Raw genomic sequence first — 26,659 nt, 5'->3', positions numbered from 1 at the left:
AGGTTTCCACCCGACAGAGACGATAACCTGTTCTGTCCTGTTTGTTCCACAGACTTTGCAGTGTCACTTCGAGGTGTGGTCCATTCCCTGGCAGCATGTGATGAAAACCACATTCTTCAAGTGTCATCCCTGATGGACAACAAGCACCACAAGCTGCCTTCAAACCTCATCTAAACATGCAGTTCTCAATGCTTTTACTGACATGATTTACATCAGGGGTCTTCAATAGGGGGTCTGGGACCCCTGGGGTCCTCAGAGTTACTACAGGGGGGGCACCAAATCTTTGTCAGATTGGAACTATCTTTTTTACATTGACCACTTTAATCCTAGCACCCCTTTTCTGAGGGTAACATTAGCCGAAAATATCAATCTACAAGGTGTTGAGCTTGTAGATCGGCTATTTTTGGCAAAGAGGTTGTTGTAGAGGGGAAAAAAGAGCAGACCAAGTACAGAGTGAAAGGTCAAGTTTACTAAGTATTGAGGGTTCAAGTGGTTAAAAGTCAGAAAATACACATCAACATGAATCCAACATTTACACACTGATGATAGTTGCTGTTAAACAAGTCTATGAAACTATCTATGAAAAAGTTTTATCTGTAACACAATGTTATACAATATGTAGTGAGGGGTCCCTGCTTCATCTCTCTTTCAGCTAAGGGGTCCTTGGCCTGGAAAATGTTGAAGACCCCTGATTTATGTCAATACATATAGTGTTTGTTAGGAGAAACAAGCTAATTAAAACTATAGCAAATGTTGTGCCATGTAATCTGTGCAAATTCCCCTTTATGCTTAAATCTCAGACCATGTGTTCGCTCACACTTAAGCCTATTCAAATGTTTTGTGAACCATTAAACAGATGCATTCTCAACACGTTTTGAAAAAACAAATGGAGTTCATGTTGAATTTTGTGCCGGGCCCTTGCATAAATACAAATGTCAGGCCCATTTATACTTTGTCAGAGTTACCGTATGAAAATAGCATATATACAGGCTCACAAGGCATCATAATGCAGGTCCGGGGACCCCCAGGGGTCCTTGAGGGGGTCCCCAGTAAGAAATATAATAATATAGCTTAATATATAGCGTCAAAAAGTGTAACCTTTTTAACCCTATAAACAGTACTACATTGGCTATTTGAAAATAACAGATCTACAAGCTCACAATGCTTGTAGCTAATATACTATTTTCATAACGATCTTTAAAAAAAGAATTTAAATATTTGGCTAAACATTGCAACAACACAAATCTTGTATGGGGGTCCCTAGCTGAAACTAAATATTTTCTAATAATTAACTAACTAATTACTAATTATTTCAGTGGTTCTCAAAGTGGGGTTCAGGGATCCCCAGGGGTCCTGGGGGGGGGGGGGGGGTACCCATCAAAATTTATTAATATAGCGTCACAAACATTTTAACCACTTTAACCATATGTTACACCTTGGCTATTCAAAAATTGCTATTATACAAGCAATTCTTTTTTACTTTGTGCCACGCTATGAGCTTGTACATCTGCTATTTTTGAGCATTTCTGATGAATCTTGATTTTTTTTTGGAACATTTTGGGGGTCCTTGACATGAAAAAGAGCCATTGCTTTATACACTTTAATAAGTTTCATCAGTTCCACATGTTGCTGAACCAGCTCGGTTTCCTCAAGCACACTAAAAGTGGCAGCGGTGGCCTAGTGGTTAGAGGGGCGGCCTTGATACCGGAAGGTCCCTAGTTCGATTCCCCAATTCATCACATCAATCATGAATCACCGCTGAATAGCCCTTGAGCAAGGCTTCCATGCAGGGCCTGGCTGTAAATAAGTGTTAACTTAGTCCAACACCCTGGGTAAACAACAAACTTTGCTTTGCTTTGCTTTGCTTTGCTTTAACCAAGAGTGGCCCACACTACAACAAATGAGTCAAGAGTGCCCCCTCGTGGACAGAATAAACCACTAATTAGTTAATGACATGCATTAGTAGTTCTCAAACTTTTTCATGCCAAGGGCCCCCAAATGTATATATATATTTGCCAGACAAGGGGTCGGGCTTACATGAGGCTTTGTACCTGTTTCGGCCATACATGGGCAGGGGCCATTTGTCCTCCGGCCCCAGCCAAAAAAAAGTTTGTGACGTCCCCTTTCGTCACGAACTATTCATGACATCATGAACTTCAGTTATAAAGTGGTTTGTAGGTGTGTTACATACTAGGACTTCATTCTGGGTCTGGCAGAACCAGGTCCCCTGGTCTTGTTAGCCACAGACCACCCATCTGATTTTTGCCGGACCCAGGGGGTCTGGCTTACATGAGGCTTTGTACCTGTTTCGTCCATACATGGGCATGGTCACTTTGTCCTTAGGCCCCAGCCATAAAAGTCTGTCCCCCTTTCGTCCATACATGGGCATGTTTTGTACCTGTTTTCTCCATACATGGGCAAAAAACAGGTTTTGGTCACTTTGTCCTTAGGCCCCAGCCATAAAAGTCTGTCCCCCTTTCGTCCATACATGGGCATGTTTTGTACCGGTTTTCTCCATACATGGGCAAAAAACAGGTTTTGGTCACTTTGTCCTTAGGCCCCAGCCATAAAAGTCTGTCCCCCTTTCGTCCATACATGGGCATAGACACATGGCGGACACGTCATGTGAAGTCTGGGTCTGGCAGAACCAGGTCTCCTGGTCTTGTTTTTGTATGCCTGAATTCACACACAATGTTTTTGTTGTTGCTTTTTACCACTTTTATACCCAAATTTAGTCATTATGCCAATGCCATCCTCCCGCCCAACACTCCCTGCTGACAGGTGCTGCCCCAGCCCCTAGGACTACATGCATGCTTCCCTCCCCCGGACCCCCTGTTGAAGACTGCTGGGATGTGCAGAATATGCGGGGAGAATAATTTAGCACAGATACATAGAAGGGTATATTTGAAAGATCAAGAGGAGGCGTTTATATAAATACATACAGTCATAGTTGTGATGTCTCGTTGTGTGAAGTGGTATTTATGGAGGATTCGTTGGAAAATGAAAGACTTATACGACTGCCTGTTTTAAACTTAACTATTTTTATTCAAAGGAAGCTCAGTGGAGCAGCAAGACTGAGCTCCTGACATCAGAGTAGTTTACACACAGAAAAAAACAAAATGACAAAGAAGCACTGGGAGAGAATTCATACACATTTGATGTCTCATCATGTTACGAACAAATGAGGGAAGCCAAAAATATATTATACACATTAAAAGGATGGAAATCTCCTGCCCTTTGGGATTGTAAATCGTCTCTGTCGGGTGGAAACCTCATAATGTCCAAAAATTTGATTTTTCAGAATTCAAATTTCTAAAATAGCAAAAGTAGCAGATCTACAAGCACGAAATGCGCCGCGAGCTTGAAGATCTGCTACTTTTGAGTGAAGCTGTAGTGTGATCAAGTAGGGCGTTAATTTACGAAAGAAACACAAAAAGTTAGAATAATGGAGATAAGAGGCTTCTACCCGACAGCAGCAAAATGTTTGATTATCTAGCTCTGGAGAAGCACAAACTGTCTGTGTGTGTGTGTGTGTGTGTGTGTGTGTGTGTGTGTGTGTGTGTGTGTGTGTGTGTGTGTGTGTGTGTGTGTGAGTGAGAGAGGCAGTTCAGTGCAAAACAATAGATAAAAGTGCAAATCAATGATCATAATCACAAGACAAAAACATTTACATTTGGCACAACATTGAATCAACAACTCAAAGAAATTAATACAATCAGAAATAGAAAACAACCAAGATGTTGTTGGCCAATCAAAAAAATAAAAGAAAAAAAAGTCTCTTCATGCATTGGCCAGCGATTCTCAGCCTGTGGGTCGCGCCCCGCTTGTGGGCCGTGAGGATATTAGAAGTGGCCCCCAAATAATTGGCAAAACACTTACGATTTTTATGATAAAATAACAATACAAAAGTAAAAAATAAAATAAAAACGATTTTTAAAACCTTGCAAATTTTGTTTTCATTGTGATACCAATGAATAGGAACTTAAATTATACTACATTAGTTCTATTGAGTAAGAGCTTTCCCTGGGTCTGGGGGGTTCACTCCTGCTCCTAGATGGCCTGCTCTTTGGCCCGAGGGCTGCACAGCATGCAGTTACCATTGGACGCCACAAGATGGCAGCACAACAGAGGCCTTGATGATGGAGAAGCTAGAGTGCACATACTGGCACGGAAAGACTTATTATGCACTCTGCTTTTCCATAGCGTGGTCAAAGGTGAAACATTTGTGTCGTTTTGTTGAAATAAGTGTTCTATTTTCTGATAGTAATCATTGCTATAGAGCAGTGGTTTTCAACCACCAGTGGTCCTTCCTTGAGGGAGTACCAGGTTGTCCCCAGCGAAATTAGTTAACATAGCTTCACAATCATTTTAACCGCTGAGCTTTGGCTATTCAAAAATAGCAGATATACAAGCTCATAGCACGGCACCGAGTGCCGTGCTATGAGCTTGTAGATCTGCTATTTTTGAAAAACCTTGAAAAAGTGTGCATATCTTCGAATATTTAAAAAAAATTTAAAGCGAAAATTAACTGATGTGATATCTTTGCTTCTGGTGGTCCCTGGCACAAAACATTTTCAAATGGGGGTCCGCGGCCAAATGTATATCAATTTAGGGGTCCTTGGCATGAGAAAGGTTGAAAACCACTGCTATAGAGTGTTTGTTCAGTAACAGGGATCTCCCTGTCTCTCCAGCTCTTTAATTAAATAGTTTTCAGGTCGGCATACCAATGTTATCCAAATCAGAAGAGTGAACTCAAAGGATACGGGATAACAACAAGGGAAATGGGAAATGATGAAACAAAGACACTCATTTGGAACTGGAACACAACTGAAGCTGATAAATGATCTCTGTGCGGGGTTCCGAATACTAACTAAAAAGAATATTAACCTTTCAACAAAACAACATATTAAATAAAACACATTTTTAGCTAGCCAGTGGCAGTACCTGGATGTGAAGGACACCGTGCATGCAACATAGCAAGCAGCAAGCATGCAGGGATGACCGTACTGGAACAGTGGTTCTCAAAGTGGGGTCCAGGGACCCCCAGGGGTCCTTGAGAGGGTTCCAGGGGGTCTCCCAGTTTAAATGTCAGTTTTAAGGGGGGGGGGGGGGGGTCTGTGGTCTACCGGAGAGCCTTGAAATTAAAGGTTTGACAATCACCCTGTACTCGGACGTAATCTGACACCAAACAACAAAGTAGTTGCAAGAACATTAAATGCTATTTATAACAGGTGAGAAGAGGAAAAGAAAAAAAAAAAGAAAAGAAAATCACCAGTAGCTTTAGCAGATATGTGACTATATTATGCAATGGTCGCAATCACCCTGTTAAAATGTGGTGTACTCTGATTGGAAAGACAAAGTAAGTAGCTACCATGGCAACACACAAATGTACATACACTACCGTTTACATTTTGTGGTTTGCGAACAGTATGGATTCCAAAACCCTTTGTGCAAAGCATGAATTAACCTTTACTCTGAAGTAAGAATGTCATCTAGTATCTAGTATGATATGTTATGTACTGTACATACAATGGAGGGACCGGTGGACAAAGATCACATGCAGAGGCGGTCGGGGGCGGCGCAGTGGTAAAGTGCCTGCCTACCACAGAGGTTGTGGGCAGTGGTGGAAAGTAACTAAGTACATTTACTTAAGTACTGTACTTGAGTACAATTTTGAGGTATTTGTACTTTACTTGAGTATTTCCATTTTCCAATACTTTTAATTCTACTCCACTACATCTCAGAGGCAAATATTGTACTTTTACTCCACTACAATTATTTGAAAACTTTAGTTACTAGTTACTTTTCAGATATAAACTATGATATAATGAAACATACATTAACCACTTTAGCCCTATTTTATACCCAGGCTATTTGAAAATAGCAGATCTACAAGCTCACAACGCGTCGCACCGCGACGCGTTGTGAGCTTGTAGATCTGCTATTTTCAAATATTTAGTACTTTTACTTTTGGTACTTTAAGTACATTTTGATGCCAATACTTTTGTACTTTTACTCAAATACATTTTTAATTCTGGACTTTTACTTGTAACAGAGTATTTTTATATTGCAGTATTGGTACTTTTACTTAAGTAAAGAATTTGAGTACTTCTTCCACCACTGGTGGCATCCGGCTTTGTCGAGCGTCTACACACGAACACAATCGGCCCGTGTTCGGGGGAGGGAAGCCGGGGCGAGGAGGAGGATCGTTATCATTGCACGTAATCCTATTGGGGGGAGGGGGGAGGGGGGGGGGTCACCTGTCAGCAGGGAGTGCTGGGCGGGAGGAGTAAGGACGAAGGCTGGACGACGTTCTCCCGGTGGGAGCTCCTCACTGGTAGGCGAGCCCGGTAGGATACAACAGCAGTGAAAACACAAAAGTGTGTTGGGGAGGAAATCAATTGGCGTAACGACAAGATGTGATAGATTTGACGCTGTAGTATGATCGAGTAGGGCATCAATTTACGAAAAAAAGCTAAACAAAATATGGAGATTAGAGGTTTCTGCCCGACAGCAACGATAATGTGCACACGGTTTGGGGGGGACAGGAGGACAAAGCTCACATGCAGCACAAGTCGTGAGCAGGATTCGAACCTGTGACGTCACCGTACAGTACAGTACACCCACTGGTACACGTACAGAGCGGTAGTACCAGCACGCCTCATTTATCTGTGTTTGTCTTCAGCATCTGATGTTGCCGAGGACAATTTCACCAGAGACTATGAATTACATTGTGTCATTAATTATTGTTATGATAATAGTGTGTCTTAATAAAAGGCCACAGTATTTCCTGTTCGTCTGTTGTTGCCTCAGTGGAAAGTTGATCATGTGACCCGACACACACACACACACACACCGCTAAGGAGCACAGCCCTTGGTCATCATCATCATCGTTCATATTGTCTCTGTCGGGTGGAAACCTCATGTCCAAAAACGGTTACTTTTCAGCATTCAAATCCAAAAGCATCAAAAGTAGCAGATCTACAATCTCGAAAGGCGTCGTTTTGCACCACGTTTCGAGCTGACAGATCTGCTACTTTTGATGCTTTTGTGTGACACCATAGGATGATCAAGTAGGGAGTTGGAGATAAGAGGTTTCTGCCCGAGAGCGACGATATGAAAGTGACATCACATCCTCCCATAAGCAGGGAAGGGAAGAGTCTCAGTGTGTGTGTGTGTGTGTGTGTGTGTGTGTGTGTGTGTGTGTGTGTGTGTGTGTGTGTGTGTGTGTGTGTGTGTGTGTGTGTGTGTGTGTGTGTGTGTGTGTGTGTGTGTGTGTGTGTGTGTTATAGTTCATGGCGCGTTGTGAGCCTCTACAGATGCTATTTTTGCTATATTTGAACACTTTTGGAAACAAACAAAAATAAATTGGGGGACATTTTTGAAAATTGTAGAGAAGGATATGACCTTTTTCATATTTGTTTTGCCTCAAATGACATGCCCAGAATAGAGACTCAAGGTTGAAAGTAGTGTGTGTGTTTCCCAAGTTGCCGTTCTGTTAAATCTCTGTGCAGTGTGCATGTCTACACCTTCGCACCTTCCTCCGTCCATTCTCTTTCCCCTGTTCTATCCATCCCTCCATCCACCCGTCTACCCATCCGTCTGTCCGTTCATCCTAGGGTGACCATATATTCAGACCCCTCAAACCGGGACCCTTAAATCAATGCGCACGCTCGTCGTCCCATTCATGCGTCCCCATCCCCTCCATTCATTCATCCACCCATCTATCTCAGACCTTGCGGAGGTCTATTTTGGCGATGTACGGCGAGCGGAAGGATCCCAGGTACAAGAACCCGTCGTGCTCGTGGGCCTCGCTGATGTACGCGGCCACGGTGCCGTGGGGGTCGTGGAGGCTGCGCGTGCACACGCCCCCGTCATGCAGCTCCACCAACAGGCTGTAGCAAGGGACAAACTTCATCAGAACCTCCGGACTGAAGAGCTGGAGAGGAGGAAGAGGAGAGAGGGGAGGAAGAGGAGCAGGGAGGGGAGGAAGAGAAGAGGGAGAGGGGCGAGGAGAGGAGAGGAGAAGGGAGGGGAGGAAGAGAAAGAGGAGAGGAGCAAGGAGGGGAGGAAGCGGAGAGGGGAGGGGAGAGGAAGAAGAGACATTGGAACATAAAAAAATGTTATTTAAAAAAATATATATATACACTGAAGCACTGTAGAGCTCAAGACCCTGATGTTAGACGGGAGGGTGTAGTAGAGCGTTGGTTCTCAAAGTGGGGTCCGGGGACCCCCAGGGGTCCTTGGGGGGATACCAGGGGGTCCTCAGCAAAATTAGTTATTAACCCATTAAGACCTGGAACTGTTTCATTTTTAGATTTGAGCTAAAAAGCATTATTTTACACTTTAGGCTATTCAAAAATAGCAGATCTACAAGCTCATAGCGCGGCACCGAGTGCCGCGCTATGAGCTTGTAGATCTGCTATTTTTGAAAAATCGTGAAAATGTGTGCAAATCTTTGAACATATATATTTTTAAAGCGAACATTTTTAACTCAAATCTTTGCTTCTGGGGGTCCCTGGAACAACATATTTTGATGGGGGTCCGCGGCCAAATACATATAATTTTGGGGGGTCCTTGACATGAAAAAGATAGAGCACCACTGATATAGAAACATGTGTTTTTCAGAATACTGTTGAGATTCAGGAGACATGTAGAATCGGCTTCAGGTCTCAATGGGTTAAAGCGTCTTTATCCATATTTTATACTTTGGCTATTCAAAAATAGCAGATCTACAAGCTTATAGCGCAGCACCGAGTGCTATGAGCTTGTAGATCTGCTATATTTAAATAACAAAAGTATGAAATACTTAAATCTTTTTTTTTTTTTACACAAGTACGCGGCCACATACATATCAATTTGGGGGTCCTTGGCACGAAAACGTTTGAGAACCACTGTAGTAGAGGGCAACGATTCAGGAGTCCCGAGTTGGTGTTGGCTAGTCTGTACTCTCGCATCGCGTCAAGTGGTGGAAAGTAACTAAGTACATTTACTTAAGTACTGTACTTAAGTACAATTTTGAGGTATTTGTACTTTACTTGAGTATTTCCAATTTCCAATACTTTCACTTCTACTCCACTACATTTCAGAGGCAAATATTGTACTTTTACACCACTACATTTATTTGAAAACTTTAGTTACTAGTTACTTTTGAGATATAAATTATGATATAATGAAACATACCTTAATCACTTTAACCCTATTTTATACCAAGGCTATTTGAAAATAGCCGATCTATAAGCTCACAACGCGTCGCATCGCGACGCGTTGTGAGCTTGTAGATCTGCTATTTTCAAATATTTAGTACTTTTACTTTTGGTACTTTGAGTACATTTTGATGCCAATACTTTTGTACTTTTACTCAAGTACATTTTTAATTCTGGACTTTTACTTGTAACAGAGTACTTTTATTTTGCAGTATTGGTACTTTTACTTAAGTAAAGAATTTGAGTACTTTTTCCACCACTGCGTCACATGCTAAATGTCAATTGTACCTTGAAGATGAGTTTCTTGATCCAGGGCCTCTGGGCCAGGAAGTCCAGCATGGAGAAGCCGGGGTTGGGGCGCACGGCGGCCATGGACACCCAGTACCCCCCCGTGGAGCTGGGCCGCACGTTGTCAGGGAAACCGGGCAGGTTGTCCACAAACGTGTCCATCCCCCCTTTGTTGAGACCCGACACATGGACCCTGATGGACACACACACACACACACACACACACACACACACACACACACACGTTTGTATTACTATACTAGTCAGCGTTTTAGGACAGTGATTTTTGTGAATGGCTTATTTTTCTAAATTGCTGATCAACAAGCTCACAACACGTTGTCTGTCTGTCTGCATGGATTAAAGCAAAAGCTAAATCCTAATGTGTGATTTGAGAAACAGTGTGAAAGGAGCCCCCCCTCGCCCCCATAGTTTAATCAAATGCTTTAATCTTAAAAATAGCTAAATAGCGAAATAGCCGATCTACAAGCGAAAATAGCCGATCTACAAGCTCGCATAATTGAGAGGTTGTAGATCGGCTATTTTAGCTGCGCAACATGCTTCCATAGAAGGCATGCTGGCTTCTATGCAGTGGTGGAAAAAGTACTCAAATTCTTTACTTAAGTAAAAGTACCAATACTGCAATATAAAAATACTCTGTTACAAGTAAAAGTCCAGAATTAAAAATTTACTTGAGTAAAAGTACAAAAGTATTGGCATCAAAATGTACTTAAAGTACCAAAAGTAAAAGTACTAAATATTTGAAAATAGCAGATCTACAAGCTCACAACGCGTCGCGATGCGACGCGTTGTGAGCTTGTAGATCTGCTATTTTCAAATAGCCTAGGTATAAAACAGGGCTAAAGTGGTTAATGTATGTTTCATAATATCATAATTTATATCTGAAAAGTAACTAGTAACTAATGTTCTCAAATAATTGTAGTGAGTAAAAGTACAATATTTGCCTCTGAGATGTAGTGGAGTAGAAGTAAAAGTATTGGAAATTGGAAATACTCAAGTAAAGTACAAATACCTCAAAAGTGTACTTAAGTACAGTACTTAAGTAAATGTACTTAGTTACTCTCCACCACTGCTAGCGACGGTGGTCTCGGCCACTAGGACAGACTCCTGGTCAGTCAGACAGACAGACAGACAGACAGGTACCTGCGTATCCTAGCGACGGTGGTCTCGGCCACCAGGACAGACTCCTGGTCAGGCAGCAGCTGGATTCCGTTGGGGAAGCGCAGGTTCTCCATCACCACGGTAACCTCCCTGCTCTCCGTGTCATACTCCAGAACTCTGGAAAAACATCAAATCACATCACATCAAGTTTTATTCGTAGAGCACCGGCTACCAGAATTGAGGCCGACACCCATGGAGTTCAGAGTCAGCGTTGGGGAGGGTCTCACAGCACACCAGTGGTGGAAAAAGTACTCAAATTCTTTACTTAAGTAAAAGTACCAATACTGCAATATAAAAATACTCTGTTACAAGTAATAGTCCAGAATTCAAAATTTACTTGAGTAAAAGTACAAAAGTATTGGCATCAAAATGTACTTAAAGTATGAAAAGTAAAAGTACTAAATATTTGAAAATAGCCGATCTACAAGCTCACAACGCGTCGCGTTGCGACGCGTTGTGAGCTTGTAGATCGGCTATTTTCAAATTGCCTTGGTATAAAATAGGGCTGAATAGACCGCCGAAGTCTGACGTCATTTACACATCCTTTGTTTGTCTACCTGGTTCGCAGTTTTCCACCCCCGTTCTGAATCCCATAGACGTATTTAATATCGCGTCAAATAAGAACTGTGTTCCAAAAATAAACAAATGACCACGGCGGGTTGACTCTTATGGATATGAAGCATCAACTGACGGTGAGAAAACGCTAATGTTACTTCCGCCAAATTAGTTACATTTTCGCCAGAAACAGACTGTATCAAATATAAGTGACTGACTATCATAAACTATACAGAACCTCCTCCCTGACAATAACGCCGACACGCTGTGTTTATTTTTGGACCACAATTCTTATATGAGACGATTCTAAGATGACCCAATGTTATTCTCCATAGAGAAATTACTTCCGCAAACCTGGGGATGAACGAGTGACGTCAGGACTTCGGTGCTCTATAGGTAGATGTATGTTTCATGATGTAATAATTTATATCTGAAAAGTAACTAGTAACTAAAGTTTTCAAATAAATGTAGTGGAGTAAAAGTACAATATTTGCCTCCGAGATGTAGTGGAGTAGAAGTAAAAGTATTGGAAATTGGAAATACTCAAGTAAAGTACAAATACCTCAAAATTGTACTTAAGTACAGTACTTAAATAAATATACTTAGTTACTTTCCACCACTGGTCTCACAGCACACCAGTGCTCCAACTGACTCCACACTTTGCACACATATTGCTCAGTGCTCTGGCTATAGCCAGAGCTTCTTTCCGCACCGTTAATGTACTTACACGATGTAAGAAACTGTATGAAACTCCATTATTGCGCAACAATTTGACCGTATAAAAAAGGCATACGATCTGCCTTTTCAGAGAGATCGCACAGATCGCGATACATCGAGTGCATATTCTATGAGTTGCAGTCTATACCTTAAGGATCTATACCTTAATTTATACTTCTGCAGTACGGCGGTGTCATTTGCCAAAAATAACAGATCTACAAGTTAACAACGCGTCGCGACTCGGCACGTTGTTACCTTGAGGATCTGTTATTCTTGCTCATGCCTGCTTCCACCGGTCCCTCCCCCTTTTAGTAATCTGCTCTTTGCAGCACTGCGCACTGACCGCTGTACCAAGCAGTAAGCACTCACTGGACAGACAGACAGACAGACAGACAGACAGACAGACAGACAGACAGACAGACAGACAGACAGACAGACAGGCAGACAGACAGACAGGAGTTGTCCTAAATAATTCGACATCACTCTATGGAACTGGTTTGGATATTGAAAAACCGACACGGTGCAAACTAAGCTTATTTGAAACGTTTCCAAAAACAATGTTAGAACGTCAATCGACGTTAGTACTGTTTGAATGCGGCCCGTGGGTGAAACAGCGAGCCCCCGTCCGTCCGTCCGTCCCCGCATTAACAGTGCAACAACAGACCACCTGTAGCACACAGCCTATATAGCATTTGAGAAAGCAAGTAGCCTAAGCGCTGGAAAGAGGCAAGATGCGTTTGTATGGTAAATAAAACCGTTGAAAATTGGGGTTCCATCAGTCTGCTGAAAATAGTTGATCAGCAGTAGTCCTAAAGTTACAATAGCCTGCTCATTTTGCTAGGATTGGATGGCTTAGGGTTGAGGACAGAGTACAGCAACTTAAAATGGGAGTAAAAGAGTGTAAAACCCTACTCAAATTTCAAAACTGCCCTAAAGAAACACCTTCAGGAGGCTGCAATTCGAAAATGGCCCCTGTCAAAGTCCTAAACTGTGATAAGTTTGTGGCTCGTGATTCTGGCTGAAAAAAATCGTGATATGATATTTTTGCCATATTGCCCACCCCTATGAATGGTTACATCAGGACACTGAGGGACACTCAATCCAATATTTTAGTTCAGTGACCATGGGGCTAAAGAATCGTTCAGAAAGTGTGTGCATGTTCACTCTTTCATTGGAAGCAATAGTCCAACTCCAACCTGCTTTCGGTCTCCTAAAAAGGCCACCTACTTCACGCAGAAACGGGAAGTAAACCGGAGATGGCATGTCTTTATTTATTTTTATTTTTATTTATTTTTTTGTCTTGGGTCTTGCCCAGCGTGGTAATCTTCTCCTAACATACCGTCCGTCTGCAGTGGCCTCCATGATGAGGTGCAGGTAGTGCCTACGCTCCCACCTGCTGCTGGAGTCAGTGAAGTACACCTTTCTGCCGTCACGCGTCACATCCAGGTCGTTGATGAAGGACAGCTTCCTGCCTCCAACCAGCCTCCCTGGAGACACCAGGTTAGTGGCCTCACCTAAAACACACATAAACACACATATAATGCCTTTTAAGTGGCTTGTTTTGAACAAAATGCCTCAAATCATGAACGCGATTGCCGTGAAACTTTGCACGGACGTTCCCACTAGGCCGAGGAAGAAATGCCACACTTTTCACATTAGCCTGTTATAGCGCCACCAGCAGACCGATTTTAGCAAGACAAATTCTTTGAACAAAATGCCTCAAATCATGAACGCAGCGTCCGATTGCCGTGAAAGGCCCTATGAAGAAATGGCACCCTTTTCACATTGGCCTATTATAGCACCACCGGGAGGCCACAATAACGTACCTGAACTCCGAGGAGTGCTTTTTCTAGTTTTTAAATGCTAGAAAGCAATGGAAGTTCTGAAAGTGATCCGGGGAAAAGCAGACGTGATGCCTTTTCGTCTTTACAGTCGCGCAAGTAAAGTTATCCTAATATAAATCAAAATAATCTAAGCATATTGTGGCTGTCGGGCAGTAGCCTCTTATCTCCATATTTTAACTTTTGTTTTTTTTCCGTAAATTAATGCCCTACTTGATTCTACTACAGCATCACACAAAAGCATAAAAAGTAGCAGATCTACAAGCTTGAAACGTGGCGCGAAGCGACACATTTTGAGCCTGTAGATCTGCTACTTTTGAATTTGAATCCTGAAAAGTAACAGTTTTGGACATATGAGGTTTCCATCCGACAGAGACGATATATAGCTTGCTGCTTATCAGAAATGGAAATTCTAAAATAAAATGTAAAGATATTTTTAAATATATATAAAATATCCGTTTCATGAACGGAAATGACAAACAGATGACAGCTTCTGTTCTAGGCTTTTGGGAGGTGTAGTTCCAGACTCTAAATAGCATTCGGGGAATAGTTGTCTGGCAACGCAAGACTACAGGGACCACCAGAAGAGAAGATTTGAAAAAAAAAAGAAAAATGTGTTCAAATCTTTCACATCTTTTCAATTTTTTTCTAAATGTTTCGTGAAGTTAAAGTGGCTAAACTGCTCCTCCTTTTGCTGGGGTCCTACAGGAACCCCCTCAAGGACCCTTGGGGAGGACCCCTGGGGGTCCCCAGACCCCACTTTGAGAACCGCCGGTGTAGATTTCCTCAGTGAAGGGAGAGGGACAACTTGTTGATTGGGTCAACTTCAAACAGCCTCAGGTAGGCGTCGGCTACAAACAGACCTCTCACCTGTGATTGGGTCAACTTCAAACAGCCCCAGGTAGGCGTCGGCTACAAACAGCGTCCCATTGGGTCCCGCTCGGATCCCGAGGGGTCGCCCACACGTTGGCTCGTCCTCCTCGGAGCCTTTTTAAGGAAGAGAGAAGGGCAAGGTGAAGTTGTGATCAAATTGTGATCACAAACAACAGCTTTTTCATAAATTAATAACGCTCTACTTCATCATGCAAGACTGTCACACAAAAGGAGTGAAAATAGAAGATTTACAAGCTTGTAGATCGGCTATTTTCACAATTTTCCATTTAAAAACAAAAGGAACCGTTTTGGACAAAAGAGGTTTCCACTTGACGGAGACGATATGAATCTATATAATAAAACTAATTGTTGGTTATACACCGGTACTGTGACTGTTAAACAGTGTGGCTTAAACAGTGTGGCTTATAAAAGGTTATATGATCACCTAAAAACCTAGTTGCAGTCATTAGTTGCAGTCACTGGCTGTAGAAAGTAACACCACAGTAAAGAACCTGGGGGTGATTATCGATTCTGAATTGAATTTCAATACACACATTAATCATGTCACCAAGATTGCTTTCTTTCATCTTAGAAATATTGCGCGAATTAGAGACTATCTGTCGTTAGACGATGCAAAAACGCTGATCCACGCTTTTGTTTTCTCTCGGCTTGATTACTGCAACGCACTCTACTCTGGCCTGCCAAAGAAAACAACTGACAGATTACAACTTGTTCAAAATGCGGCAGCCAGAATTTTAACTAAAACCAGGATGAGAGAACATATCACTCCAGTTCTTGCTTCACTACACTGGCTCCCGGTTGTTTTTAGGATTGATTTTAAAATTCTTTTAATAGTTTATAAAGCTCTAAATGGTCTGGCACCTTCCTACCTCTCTGACTGCCTAGAGAGATATGTTCCAAACCGGGCCCTCAGGTCTTCAAGTGCTGACCTGCTCGAGGTGCCTACAATGACATATAAAAAATACGGTGAAGCAGCATTCTGCTTTTACGGACCGACAGTGTGGAATAAACTCCCATTACACTTAAGACAGGCAGCCTCTGTCGATAGCTTTAAAGCACAGCTCAAGACCTATTACTTCACTCTTGCTTTTAGCTGATTCTTTGGTTGATTTTTAATTCCTCACTGTATTCCCTATTTTAATGTTGTTTTATGCCTTTGCTTTTGCCTTTGCTTTTATTTTATTTTATTTTATTTTATTTTTGTTTGCTTTATTGTTAAATTGGTTCTAACTGTAATTGTATTCTTGCTCTGTAAAGCACTTTGAGCTGCATTTCATGTCATGAAAGGTGCTATACAAATAAAGTTTATTATTATTATTATTATTACAGTACAGTAGTTAAACTGCAGATTTAGATTTTCTATATTTTGTTGTTGTTGTTTTTTTGTTGCTGTTGTTTTTTTGTTGCACTCTTGTTTTGTCCAGATGTTTGAGTGTTGCTCCCTTTCAAAAGCTTTACTGATTAACGTTGTCATATGCTTCATTCTGAAGAAGACTATAATAAGCAAAGGAGAGACACTGGAGCAGCTCGGACATTCTCTGGGGAAGATGTAGTTCACATTGAAACGTCAGTCACCCTTGTTACGAGCACCTTTATTAATAAAAAAGGCTTAAATGTCCGAGCTGCTCCAGTGTCTCTCCTTCGCTGCTGTACAGTCCCGTTCCTGTGATGCACCGGACCCGCCTTGTTCTGGCTGAGGCGCGGTGTCGCTCCTTTGTTCTTGATGACTATAATAACTCGCAACATGCAAAAGGAATGTTGAGCAACGAGAGCTTCAGATGACTCTCTCCTCACCAAAAATGATCTGTTGAAAGTTCAGTCGTTGTGAAATGACCAACGGTCACAGCTGTGTGTTCAGACAAGCTGCACAATAACCCCACCAACACTTTATGAACTATGACCAATATTTTGAAATACAGTATTGAAATAGTATTTTTTGGCAATAACTTTGCCAAACAATATGTTTGATCTACTGTATCAGTCAAGAGGTTAGGATTAGTTAGGTTGAGGGTTGTAAAGGGCTGCAACCCTTTATGTTTTCTCAAAAGCCCCAAATCATATATGTAGGTTTTTAAAATAACAGTTCTCTCCGAGTCTCTGCACCAGTGTCGTGTGTGTGTGTGTGTGTGTGTGTGTGTGTGTGTGTGTGTGTGTGTGTGTGTGTGTGTGTGTGTGTGTGTGTGTGTGTGTGTGTGTGTGATTGTGCAGTACTACTCCTAACAGTGAGAGGCAGCAATACGCCAACTTCCTGCAGTGCCGGCTGCACTTTCAGAACCGCACCATCTGTAGGACCGACATCACAACGCATTTCTAGGATCCTAGTCATTTACAGTCATGTCGGGGACGAGGGAACGCTTGTTTTGTTTCACTTAATAACAAACTACTTAATGTGAGTGACACCCACAGCCACAACACTAGAGGGAGCAACCATGATTTGGTACCCTCCCAAATTTAGAACAAACATGGGAAAATTATCATTCTACTCCTCTGCCACCAAAAGGTGGAATGTTATCATTCTACTCCTCTGACACCAAAATGTGGAATGCCCTGACACCATCCATCAAAATAATGTGTAACACTGGTTTCTTTCAAAATCAGCCTGAAAACCATAGATAGATATTATATTATAGTGTTGAATTTTTGTATGCTGTTGAACTGAATACTGTACATGGGAAAGCACAATGGAAACAAGTCCCCCGGACCTTTTTGTGTTATCCTTTTAGCTTTAATGTCTTACTGCACATGCTGTTTACATTTCTGACTAATAAAGTATTCAATCAATCAATCCTCCACATGTGCATTTTCGAAAACGATTCCGTCCACCGCAGCTTGCCAACTCTGACAGTGCGCGTGTCGACCTGCGAGGCCGTTGTGTGCTCAGTGCAGGCACTCACTCGCCTGGCGGCTAGCTCGGACACGCCTCATCATGAGCCTCATGGCCTCGTTGTCGGTGGTGCGCCTGCCTTGTTTTCTATTCCGGCATGTAACATGTAAGTCTGTGGAGTTTCTAGGGTCCTAGATATGCGGTCCTAGGACCCGCATCTGCAGGTGTGAAACTGCAGCCTGGAGTAGTGCAGGAACTAAGTATTGGCTAGTTCTGCCACTAACCAAACGAAGCAAATGAAAAGTGTTTAATTGGGTGTCACCTCAGCGTACTTCTAAATGCCACCGCAATCCTGTCAGAGTTGTCAACATTGTATGTACTTCAATAGCAATAGCTAGGCGTTATAGTGACTCAACTCTATGCCTTAACTCATTCAGTGCCAATGACGTCGCAGAAGTCACGTTTTTCATAAGCCCAGAGTGCCAATGACGTCTGAGACGTCATGGATTTTTTTTTTTAAAGGTTCAGAACCCAAGATATGATGATTTGAAGATTTGCTGCTCCATTCACTTCTTGTTTAACTTCTTACTGAAAAAGGCTGTATCTCAGCTCCTAAGCACTTTTTTTTACAATGTATTTTTGGCCTTGGCACAGGGGTGATATAGCCAGAAATATTTTTGGCACTGAATGAGTTAATATTGAAACATTTATATAGGCTACTCCATATTACATTATATTATTACGTTGGGTGGCATATAGACCTACTTATTATTATCCTACAATTTAGCGTCTGCAAATAAACGAGACTAAAAAGCAGCGCAATTACTTCAGACTAAACTTTTGGTGATGCCTCATACATTCATTCAAATCGAGAGAAAGGGGGGAAATAACTGTGAAGGGCAGCTGCAAACAGAAAGGTGTTTTAAAAGGCAATCTAAAAGAACTAAGAGTGGCATCCGACCTGCAGTTTTCTGGGAGTTGAGTTTGCACCACAGATCATAATAATTATGCTGCTTCATTGCCTTGTTATGTTCTGATAGCAAACATCCCTGTCAAATATTCTGTCACTCGGGGTCGATGAGCCAATGGAAACGGGCGTGGCTGCATACACAATTCTGACAGGATTGCGGTGGCATTTGGAAGCATGCGTCATCTCAAGTAGCAAGCTAGCAAACTTGCTAGCTAGCCACTTAAACCCTCTATACTTAGTAAACTTGAGCTGAGTTGTCTCTGTACTTGGTCTGCTCTCTTTTCAGGGTCAGGGTTTAGTGTTAGAGTTTCTCACCACAGGGAAGTTTTCCCAGTCTGGTCAACACATGTATCCTCTTCCCAACCAGCTTTAAGATCCTCCCATCAGCTGTACCTGTATAAAACACATCTACACCACACACACACACACACACACACACACACACACACACACACACACACACACACACACACACACACACACACACACACACACACACACACACACACACACACACACACACACACACACACACACACACACACACACACACACACACACACACACACACACACACAATACAAGATGCTTTCAGTCACATTTTGTTTTCCGTTTTACTTTGTTAAAAATGTGTAACGTTTGAGTGCGTAACATTGAGCCAATTCTATTTAGGGGTTCAAGCCCTAAGGGCTGACTATTGTTTCATTATAATTACCGTATATTCATGGTAAAATGCTGGTCATTGTTTAAAAGTGAATAACAAGAGACAGAGTGGATACGATTTGGTTAAATAATGATCCGTTGACAATGGTGCCAAATAAAAACATATACATATATTAACATGAATTTGTATCTGGTAATGAGTATTGATCTTTTAAAATATATCACATTGAAGAATTAGATTGACTGGCCAGTCGGTAGTAATCTGTAGCAGTCAGTTTGGTGGAGAGCTACCGTAACACAGGAATTTACAGTGTAGATTGGGGTCGAGAAACAGTTATCAAATTGGGATCCGTGGCATGATGCAAATCAAACTGGGGGTCCTTGAATTCGACTAATTCAGACACCCACCTCCTATGTTGGTGAAGGACTCTGGTCCATCACCAACATAGTACACAGCACACATCACCCACCTCCTATGTTGGTGAAGGACTCTGGTCCATCACCAACATAGTACACAGCACACATCACCCACCTCCTATGTTGGTGAAGGACTCTGGTCCATCACCAACATAGTACACAGCACACATCACCCACCTCCTATGTTGGTGATGGACTCTGGTCCAAGCAGCTGGTCTTCAAACAGCCTCTCCGCCTGGCGAAGCTTCAGGTTGGGTTCATAACAGCCGGTCATCACAGGGGGCTCGCTGAGACTGTTGTAAACATGTTATAAAACAGTCAGTCCATCAAACATACTTATTGACACTGTCAGGTGAAAACCTAGCATGTTCTTAAGTTCCAATAGATAGATCCATTGTAGTTATTATTGGTAACCGGAACGCTTGCCCCAGCGTTTTTTGGTATTCTTGTATTCATTTTACTGAGGTTAAGGTTAGGAATATGTTTAGGTTTGGGCATAGTTGTTCTGAGGTTAAGGTTAGGAATGTGTTTAGGTTTAGGCATAGTTTTACTGATTTTACGGATTTGACCCGGGGCGAGAGTGTTTTGGGGCGAGCGTTTTTGTATTCCTATTGTTTAGTCACAAGCTTTTGTCGATACTTTTCATTGGTCCTATATTTATAAAGCCCAAAGCCAGACTTAACAGCTTTCACTTTCACCAAAATGTCATGTGTCAGAAATATTGGAAAATAACAGATATACAAGCTCATAATAGAATCATCCACTATACAGTTATATCCCAATTATTTTAGCTGAATATTGTTATCGTGACTATAATTAAATCACAATAACTGATTACAATAACTTATAATATACTGGTATACTGTATATCATCTTTTGGCCACAAATCTTGTGTAAGATCCTCAGTGACTTTATTGTTCCTCTGAGAGCCTTCTGGTTGGAGATGGTTGTACAATGCTCTGCTTGTTAAAGGAGCACTTCACCCCTGGAAGAAGTTTTCGGTCTTTTAATGAAGTTTAGGAGTGAAGAAACAAGATCCTGGGTTTTTTTTGTGAATAATCTGTGTTTTTAGATATCTAGTAATGTTCGCAATATTCGTGACGTTATTTGCATCATGAGAGATTGGTCTCATTCCTTTCCGCACTACATGTCTCGGCGTGTCTCAGTCAGACCATCTCAAAAGACAGCCCCAATGGGGTGTCCGTAACACTTTGTTCAACCTTCTCTCCCCACTCGGCCACTCCCATTAGCTGCGGCCAGCGGCCCTTGCATGCAGAGTGAGGCATTACTTTACCTGAGTTATCTTCTGATAGTTGTACTTGAATGTTGACATGAAATAATAATCCTGTGTAGTGTTTCATAAGCGCAAGCTTGAAAAAAAAAATACAGCGTGGAGTAGCAGCGCTGGTAAACAAACACCGTCACGAAAGGCTAGGATCATAATACCAAGGATGTGACAGTGATGTCAATACTATGCGACACGGAAGTGAAACTGCATGAAGATACTGAGGATGTCCCAGTGATATGACATCACTAACGAATCCTTGGACATATATGTAACTAGCTGAACGTTTGCGAGGACAGCCAGTGTTGCCAGATATTGTGAGAGAAATAAGCAGCCAGGTCTATGAAAACAAGCCCAAAAGAAAAATAACTATGCCAAGAGCACTTTACCTAGACATGGGATATTATATATTTGAAAATTGCTGATCTACAAGCTCACAACGCTTCGCAACCCATTGTGAGCTTGTAGATCTGCTATTTACAAAAAAATCTTGAGGGGGAAAAAGTCCAAAATGTGGATTTTTTTTTTTTTTTTGCAAAATATTTTTATTTGCTTTTCAAAATGTGGAATATTTTTGACACATATTTGTTAGGGGCTCCCTGACACAAATTATAATTTCAGATGGGGGTCTGTGGAAAAATACATGAACATGTTTGAGAACCACTGGTTTAAACAGCAATCAAAACATTTGGAAACAAGCCCAAATATCAACTACATTTTAGAAAGAAGCCGCTTATAATAAGCAGACATGGCGACACTGGCATGCTGTTTGGATGTTATTGTTGGAGATCACACCCACATGGAACCTCCCCTGCCACAAGGCACCAAAGCATTCTGGGAGTTGAAGTTATAGGCAGTGATACGCTGTGGTCCCCCTGTGGTCCCCCCTGTGGTCACCCCTGGAACTTCTTCCAGGGGTGAAGTGCTCCTTTAACTCTTTGTGTAATGGTGAGTAGATGAGGGAAAAGTCGCAACAGTTGACCAAATAAGATGTTTGAATTAAAGCGGCACTAAGTAACGCATTTTTAATTAATACAATTTAATTTTGTCCAATCTGTATGGTAGAGTATGTTAATACAATATAACTTATACAATTGGGGTGGTTGTATTTTGTCTCCCACCTCTTCTATTGAGACATTTTGATCGTGTCAAAGGTCATGTCTCACCTAGACACGGGATACAAGGTTTCCACCCGACAGTGACGATATAGTGTGTTGTGTAAACAGCCCTGTCCTCATCTGAACTGGACTGCTCTGGTACACAGCCAGACTGAGGGGTACTGTAAGAACGTCTGACCACAAATACGATCAGCATTCTCTGTGTGGCAGACGGCCATTTTTCAAGCAGGTTGAAAAATGGAGACAAATTAAATTACATTAGAGGAGGAGAATGGAGGAGTTTTGGCTGCAACAAAGGTTTGGATGAAAAACTGCATGGGGGGGGGGGGGGGTAAAAGTCCCCAACAGTCTGACTGACTTAACCTGATAGACAGTAACTTAATCCAGTGGCTCTCAAACAATTTTCATGTCAAGGACCCCCACGTTGACATGTATTTGGCCACGGACCCCCCCCCCCCCATCTGAAAAGAAAATTGTGCCTGGGGCTAGGCCTGTCGCAATTATTTGAGATAATCTCTTTATTTTTTTTGCATAATCATCATAATCATGTCCATGTTGAAAAAGTTCCACTATTAATGTATTTTTCTATTTAAGAACAAAGTTATTAAATGATGTAAGTTATTACATAAAATACAGTTTGACTTTTTTTTTGGAAAGAGTGACTTCGCTGAAATATTAACCAGTATCTGATAAGTCAGCAGAAATACAGACAGGTCAACTGAATGTAATTCAGACTGTTAAAGGGTGAGTCAGCAGTCTCAGTTTTTTTCCAGGGGAAGGAAATTAATTCAAATATATTATGTGCAGCCCTGCACAGCCAATAAAAACAATTATGAACATTACCTCAGATTAGGGGATGTTAACAATGAATCGACTATCTATTAAGTGTGCGTTAAGAATGTACTTGATTAAATTAATCAATTAAACAATTAATTGAACATTCCATGGTTCTGATTTTACCACAATCATTATCACAAACAAAGGCTACATGTCGTCTGTCGGGTGGAAACCTCATATGTCCAAAACTGTTACTTTTCAGGAGTCAAATTCACATTTATGCTTTTGTGTGACGCTGTAGTATGAGAGAGCGAGAGAGAGAGAGAGAGCGAGAGAGAGAGAATATACTTTATGTGAAAGGTTAATATCTTATATAGCCTATAGAATATACTGTATGTGAGAGGTTAATATCTTAAAGTTGACAATGATTGACAATGAATGACAATGGTAAACATTAGTTTACAGGGGCAATTGTTTTGTTTGGCAAATTTTGGGCTAAATTCTCAAGAAAATCACTGCTTATCAATTAATCTATGAATCAATGATCGATCGATAAGGTTAATCAATTAATGATTTAGATGAAATTTTCCATCCCTACCTCAGATGTTATTTTAATTACTGCCAAGCACGTAGTGCCGTGGTCCCCTTTTGGTTTTTGTTCTTCCGGCACTTTTTGCAGTTCTGGCTTAACCGTGCAGTAGTTTTTTACGAAACTTGGCAATATGGTAGAGGGCTATGCCAAACAACAAAGACACAAAACCCACAGCCATTGGTCAAAGGGTGGCGCTATACCAATCACTTGAAAATGCTAACTTTGAATAGGCATAGCTCATGAACCGTTTGACCGACAGCAATAAAACTTCCATACACACATGCGTCTCCTAATGAGGAACAACTTTGCCATGTTGACCTTTATATCTCCCACCATTTTGAAATATATGAAAAACTGTAAAAATCTCCTCCTGGGATTTTTTTAATAATAATAATAACTGACTTAACTATAATAAAATAGCTGACTTAATACTGAGTGTAATTGGGAGTATTGGACAGTACACTCATCTGTGTATCTCTGATTGGATGGAAAGGCTTACCTGAATACTTCTGGTTGGATGGGAGACTCTAGAATGAAAACGATCACAAGCAGAGGGAGCAGCAGGAATCCTCCGAGGGACAGCAGAGTGACACGGAACACCTTCCCACTGTACGAACTGCAACACAACACAAGAACATGAACACCTTCCCACTGTACGAACTGCAACACAACACAAGAACATGAACACCTTCCCACTGTACGAACTGCAACACAACACAAGAACATGAACACCTTCCCACTGTACGAACTGCAACACAACACAAGAACATGAACACCTTCCCACTGTACGAACTGCAACACAACACAAGAACATGAACACCTTCCCACTGTACGAACTGCAACATACACAACACAAGAACATGAACACCTTCCCACTGTACAATCTGTTAGACAACACACATGAACACCCAGAACATCATAAAAGGGGGTGGGGGGACCATGGAGGGAGGCCAGGCCAACCGGGGAGACAATTAGACTAATTTGAATGTTCATGGAGCCATGCTTTTAGGGCAGCCTTAAACCTTAATGGAGAAGTTTACAGCCCTGTAAGGGTCTATTTGGACCCCTGGTGGTCCCTGAACCCAACGTTAAGAAACAGTGTTATTACAATACAGTGCACTACACAGTCCTTTCGTATTTAATACTGAGTGACAGACAATAGGAAAGCTGAGAGGGAGACAGTGTAGGAGAGACAAGACAGTAGGAAAGCTGAGAGGGAGACAAGCGTAGGAGAGACAGTAGGAAATTTGAGAGGAAGACAGTGTAGGAGAGACAGATGGTAGGAAAGCTGAGAGAGAGACAGTGTAGGAGAGACAGGCAGTAGGAAAGCTGAGAGAGAGAGACAGACAGTGTACGAGAGACAGACAGTAGGAAAGCTGAGCGAGAGATAGTGTAGGAGAGACAGACAGTAGGAAAGCTGAGAGAGATAGTGTAGGAGAGACAGACAGTAGGAAAGCTGAGAGAGAGATAGTGTAGGAGAGACAGACAGTAGGAAAGCTGAGAGAGAGATAGTGTAGGAGACAGACAGTAGGAAAGCTGAGAGAGAGACAGACAGTAGGAAAACTGAGAGAGAGACAATCGTAGGAGAGACAGGCAGTAGGAAAGCTGAGAGAGAGACAGTGTAGGAGAGACAGTGAACTTTAGGGATGTATACAGCCAAAATTAGCCTACATTTTCTGTGATTGTATATCGGCTGACATTTATCCTTGCCACATTCATTGAATCACTCGTTTCATAGATAGGCCTACTGATTATATCAACCATTTCATAGATGCAACGAATATATGAAATGGCATGTCAGGCATGATGTACTATTCTGTGCTTAACGCCTCCTATAATGACTGAGATGACCGTGCACGCTCTGGTGGCACACACACACACACACACACACACACACACACACACATTAACTGACCCACATATTACGGCGCTTTGCCTTGGACCGTTCAGCGTTACATATGCGTCACCCAGACTTTAGTGACCCATTTAATTGATGTGACTCCATAAGTCGTGTTGCACAATTTTCCAGCAGATTTTAGACAAAAATACAAAACAAAAAAGGGTCTGACAGGTTCTGAAGGACAATTAGCATTTAGCTTTTGAGAACATCCATGATTTAGACAAGAGAATCTGTCCCGGTCGAAAATAAATAGCAAAACAGCTTAGCTACGAGTCGCAGTATTCGTGTAGGTCGCCGATTTCGGCGTAACGCCCGACAATGATGCGCACCTGCCTCTCGATCCCCCCCCCAAAATATAGGTCAAGTTAACGGACCTCGGACCCCGGGCGGGTCATTTCACTGATAATCCGCGCGTGTCGCTCACCCACAAGAACAGATCTACAAGCGCACGTCGTGCGCTTGTAGATCTGTTCTTGTGGGCGAGCGACAGACAGACAGACAGACAGACAGTCGCCGGGCCGATTCATTGCATTGGTACCTGGATCCCTTGTACTGAGGCTCCTGTAGATCATCCGTGATGACGTGAGGCCGGTGGAGCCTCCTGAACCTCAGACCCTCCGACTCATTCATGATTGATGATGATGGTGAAGAAGACCCCCGGTATGTTCGGTTACGGTTTGGTCCGGTCCGGTTCGGTTCTATGTGAACAGCGGGTTGTTGAATGGACCTGGTCCGAGCAGAACAGCACACACCATCCTCTTCTTCTCCTCCTCCTCGTCAAGTCAACACACACAACGATAACCCAACTTCACCGACAGCAGCCGTCAAGACAGACGTTGAAAGGATGTAGATCTACTTCCTGTGCCACACTTCAGATTAAGAGCTTACTGACTATGGCAACGGGTTTGTTGTTAACCCATTAAAGGAGTAGTTCACCCCAAAAATTACTTATTTTCTATCCATTACACACCCCATGAAGCCTTGGATTAATGGAGATTTTTGTGTTTTTGTCGCATTCCTGAACCAATAAGTGTCCGGTAGGAAACTCAAAGAGTCTCCTATCATGACCCGTCATCAAATTATTGGCTCAGGAATGCGACAAAAACAAAAAAATCTTCAATTCAAGGCTTCAATGGGGTGTGTAACTGTAATTGATAGAAAATAAGTCAGTTTTTGAGTGAACTCAACCTGAAGCTGATTCTAAATGCCTTTCTCTCACACTTTCTCAAGATTTTTCAGAAATAGGCACAAAGTGACACGCTGTTGAGCTTGTATATCAGCTATTTTTGAACAAAATAGCCACAACGTTAAAATCTAAAATGTCACAAATGCTTTCCCAGATTTTTATGGGACATATTGTTTATGCCATTGTTTCTGTATCAAACCACAAAAAATACCACTGGTTCTTATTTCAGCTTGTTAGTCATGATTTG

The 26,659-nt window shown here is 42.0% G+C and overlaps 2 protein-coding genes across 3 annotated transcripts in view; one reads left to right on the top strand and one right to left on the bottom strand.

Annotated features, from left to right (window-relative positions):
• The window catches only part of LOC308100384 (cystatin-F-like), a 4,480-nt gene extending 3,623 nt beyond the window's left edge, over positions 1-857 (top strand). For both annotated transcript variants that reach the window (XM_080449410.1, XM_080449409.1), the window contains exon 4: positions 53-857. In XM_080449410.1, coding sequence (XP_080305536.1) covers positions 53-133 — 81 coding nt within the window. In that variant the 3' untranslated portion in view covers positions 134-857. The remainder of the gene's footprint in view (positions 1-52) is intronic.
• Positions 858-7,066: 6,209 nt separating this feature from the next.
• LOC308100159 (adipocyte plasma membrane-associated protein-like) lies at positions 7,067-25,991 on the bottom strand. Its single transcript, XM_080449080.1, has 9 exons — positions 25,765-25,991; positions 23,826-23,942; positions 19,732-19,847; positions 18,790-18,882; positions 14,657-14,773; positions 13,285-13,459; positions 10,656-10,790; positions 9,495-9,687; positions 7,067-7,939 (listed from the first exon to the last, which is right to left on the bottom strand). Exons 1-9 carry the CDS (start codon positions 25,854-25,856, stop codon positions 7,730-7,732), a joined length of 1,248 nt encoding a protein of 415 aa, XP_080305206.1. The 5' UTR covers positions 25,857-25,991; the 3' UTR covers positions 7,067-7,729.
• Between the last annotated feature and the right edge of the window lie 668 nt (positions 25,992-26,659).

This window comes from Gymnoscopelus braueri (genome assembly GCF_963280865.1).
Source record: "Gymnoscopelus braueri genome assembly, chromosome: 14".
NCBI lineage: Eukaryota > Metazoa > Chordata > Actinopteri > Myctophiformes > Myctophidae > Gymnoscopelus > Gymnoscopelus braueri.
Note: the sequence above shows the minus strand (reverse complement) of the source record. Positions and strands in the feature narration are given on the sequence as shown.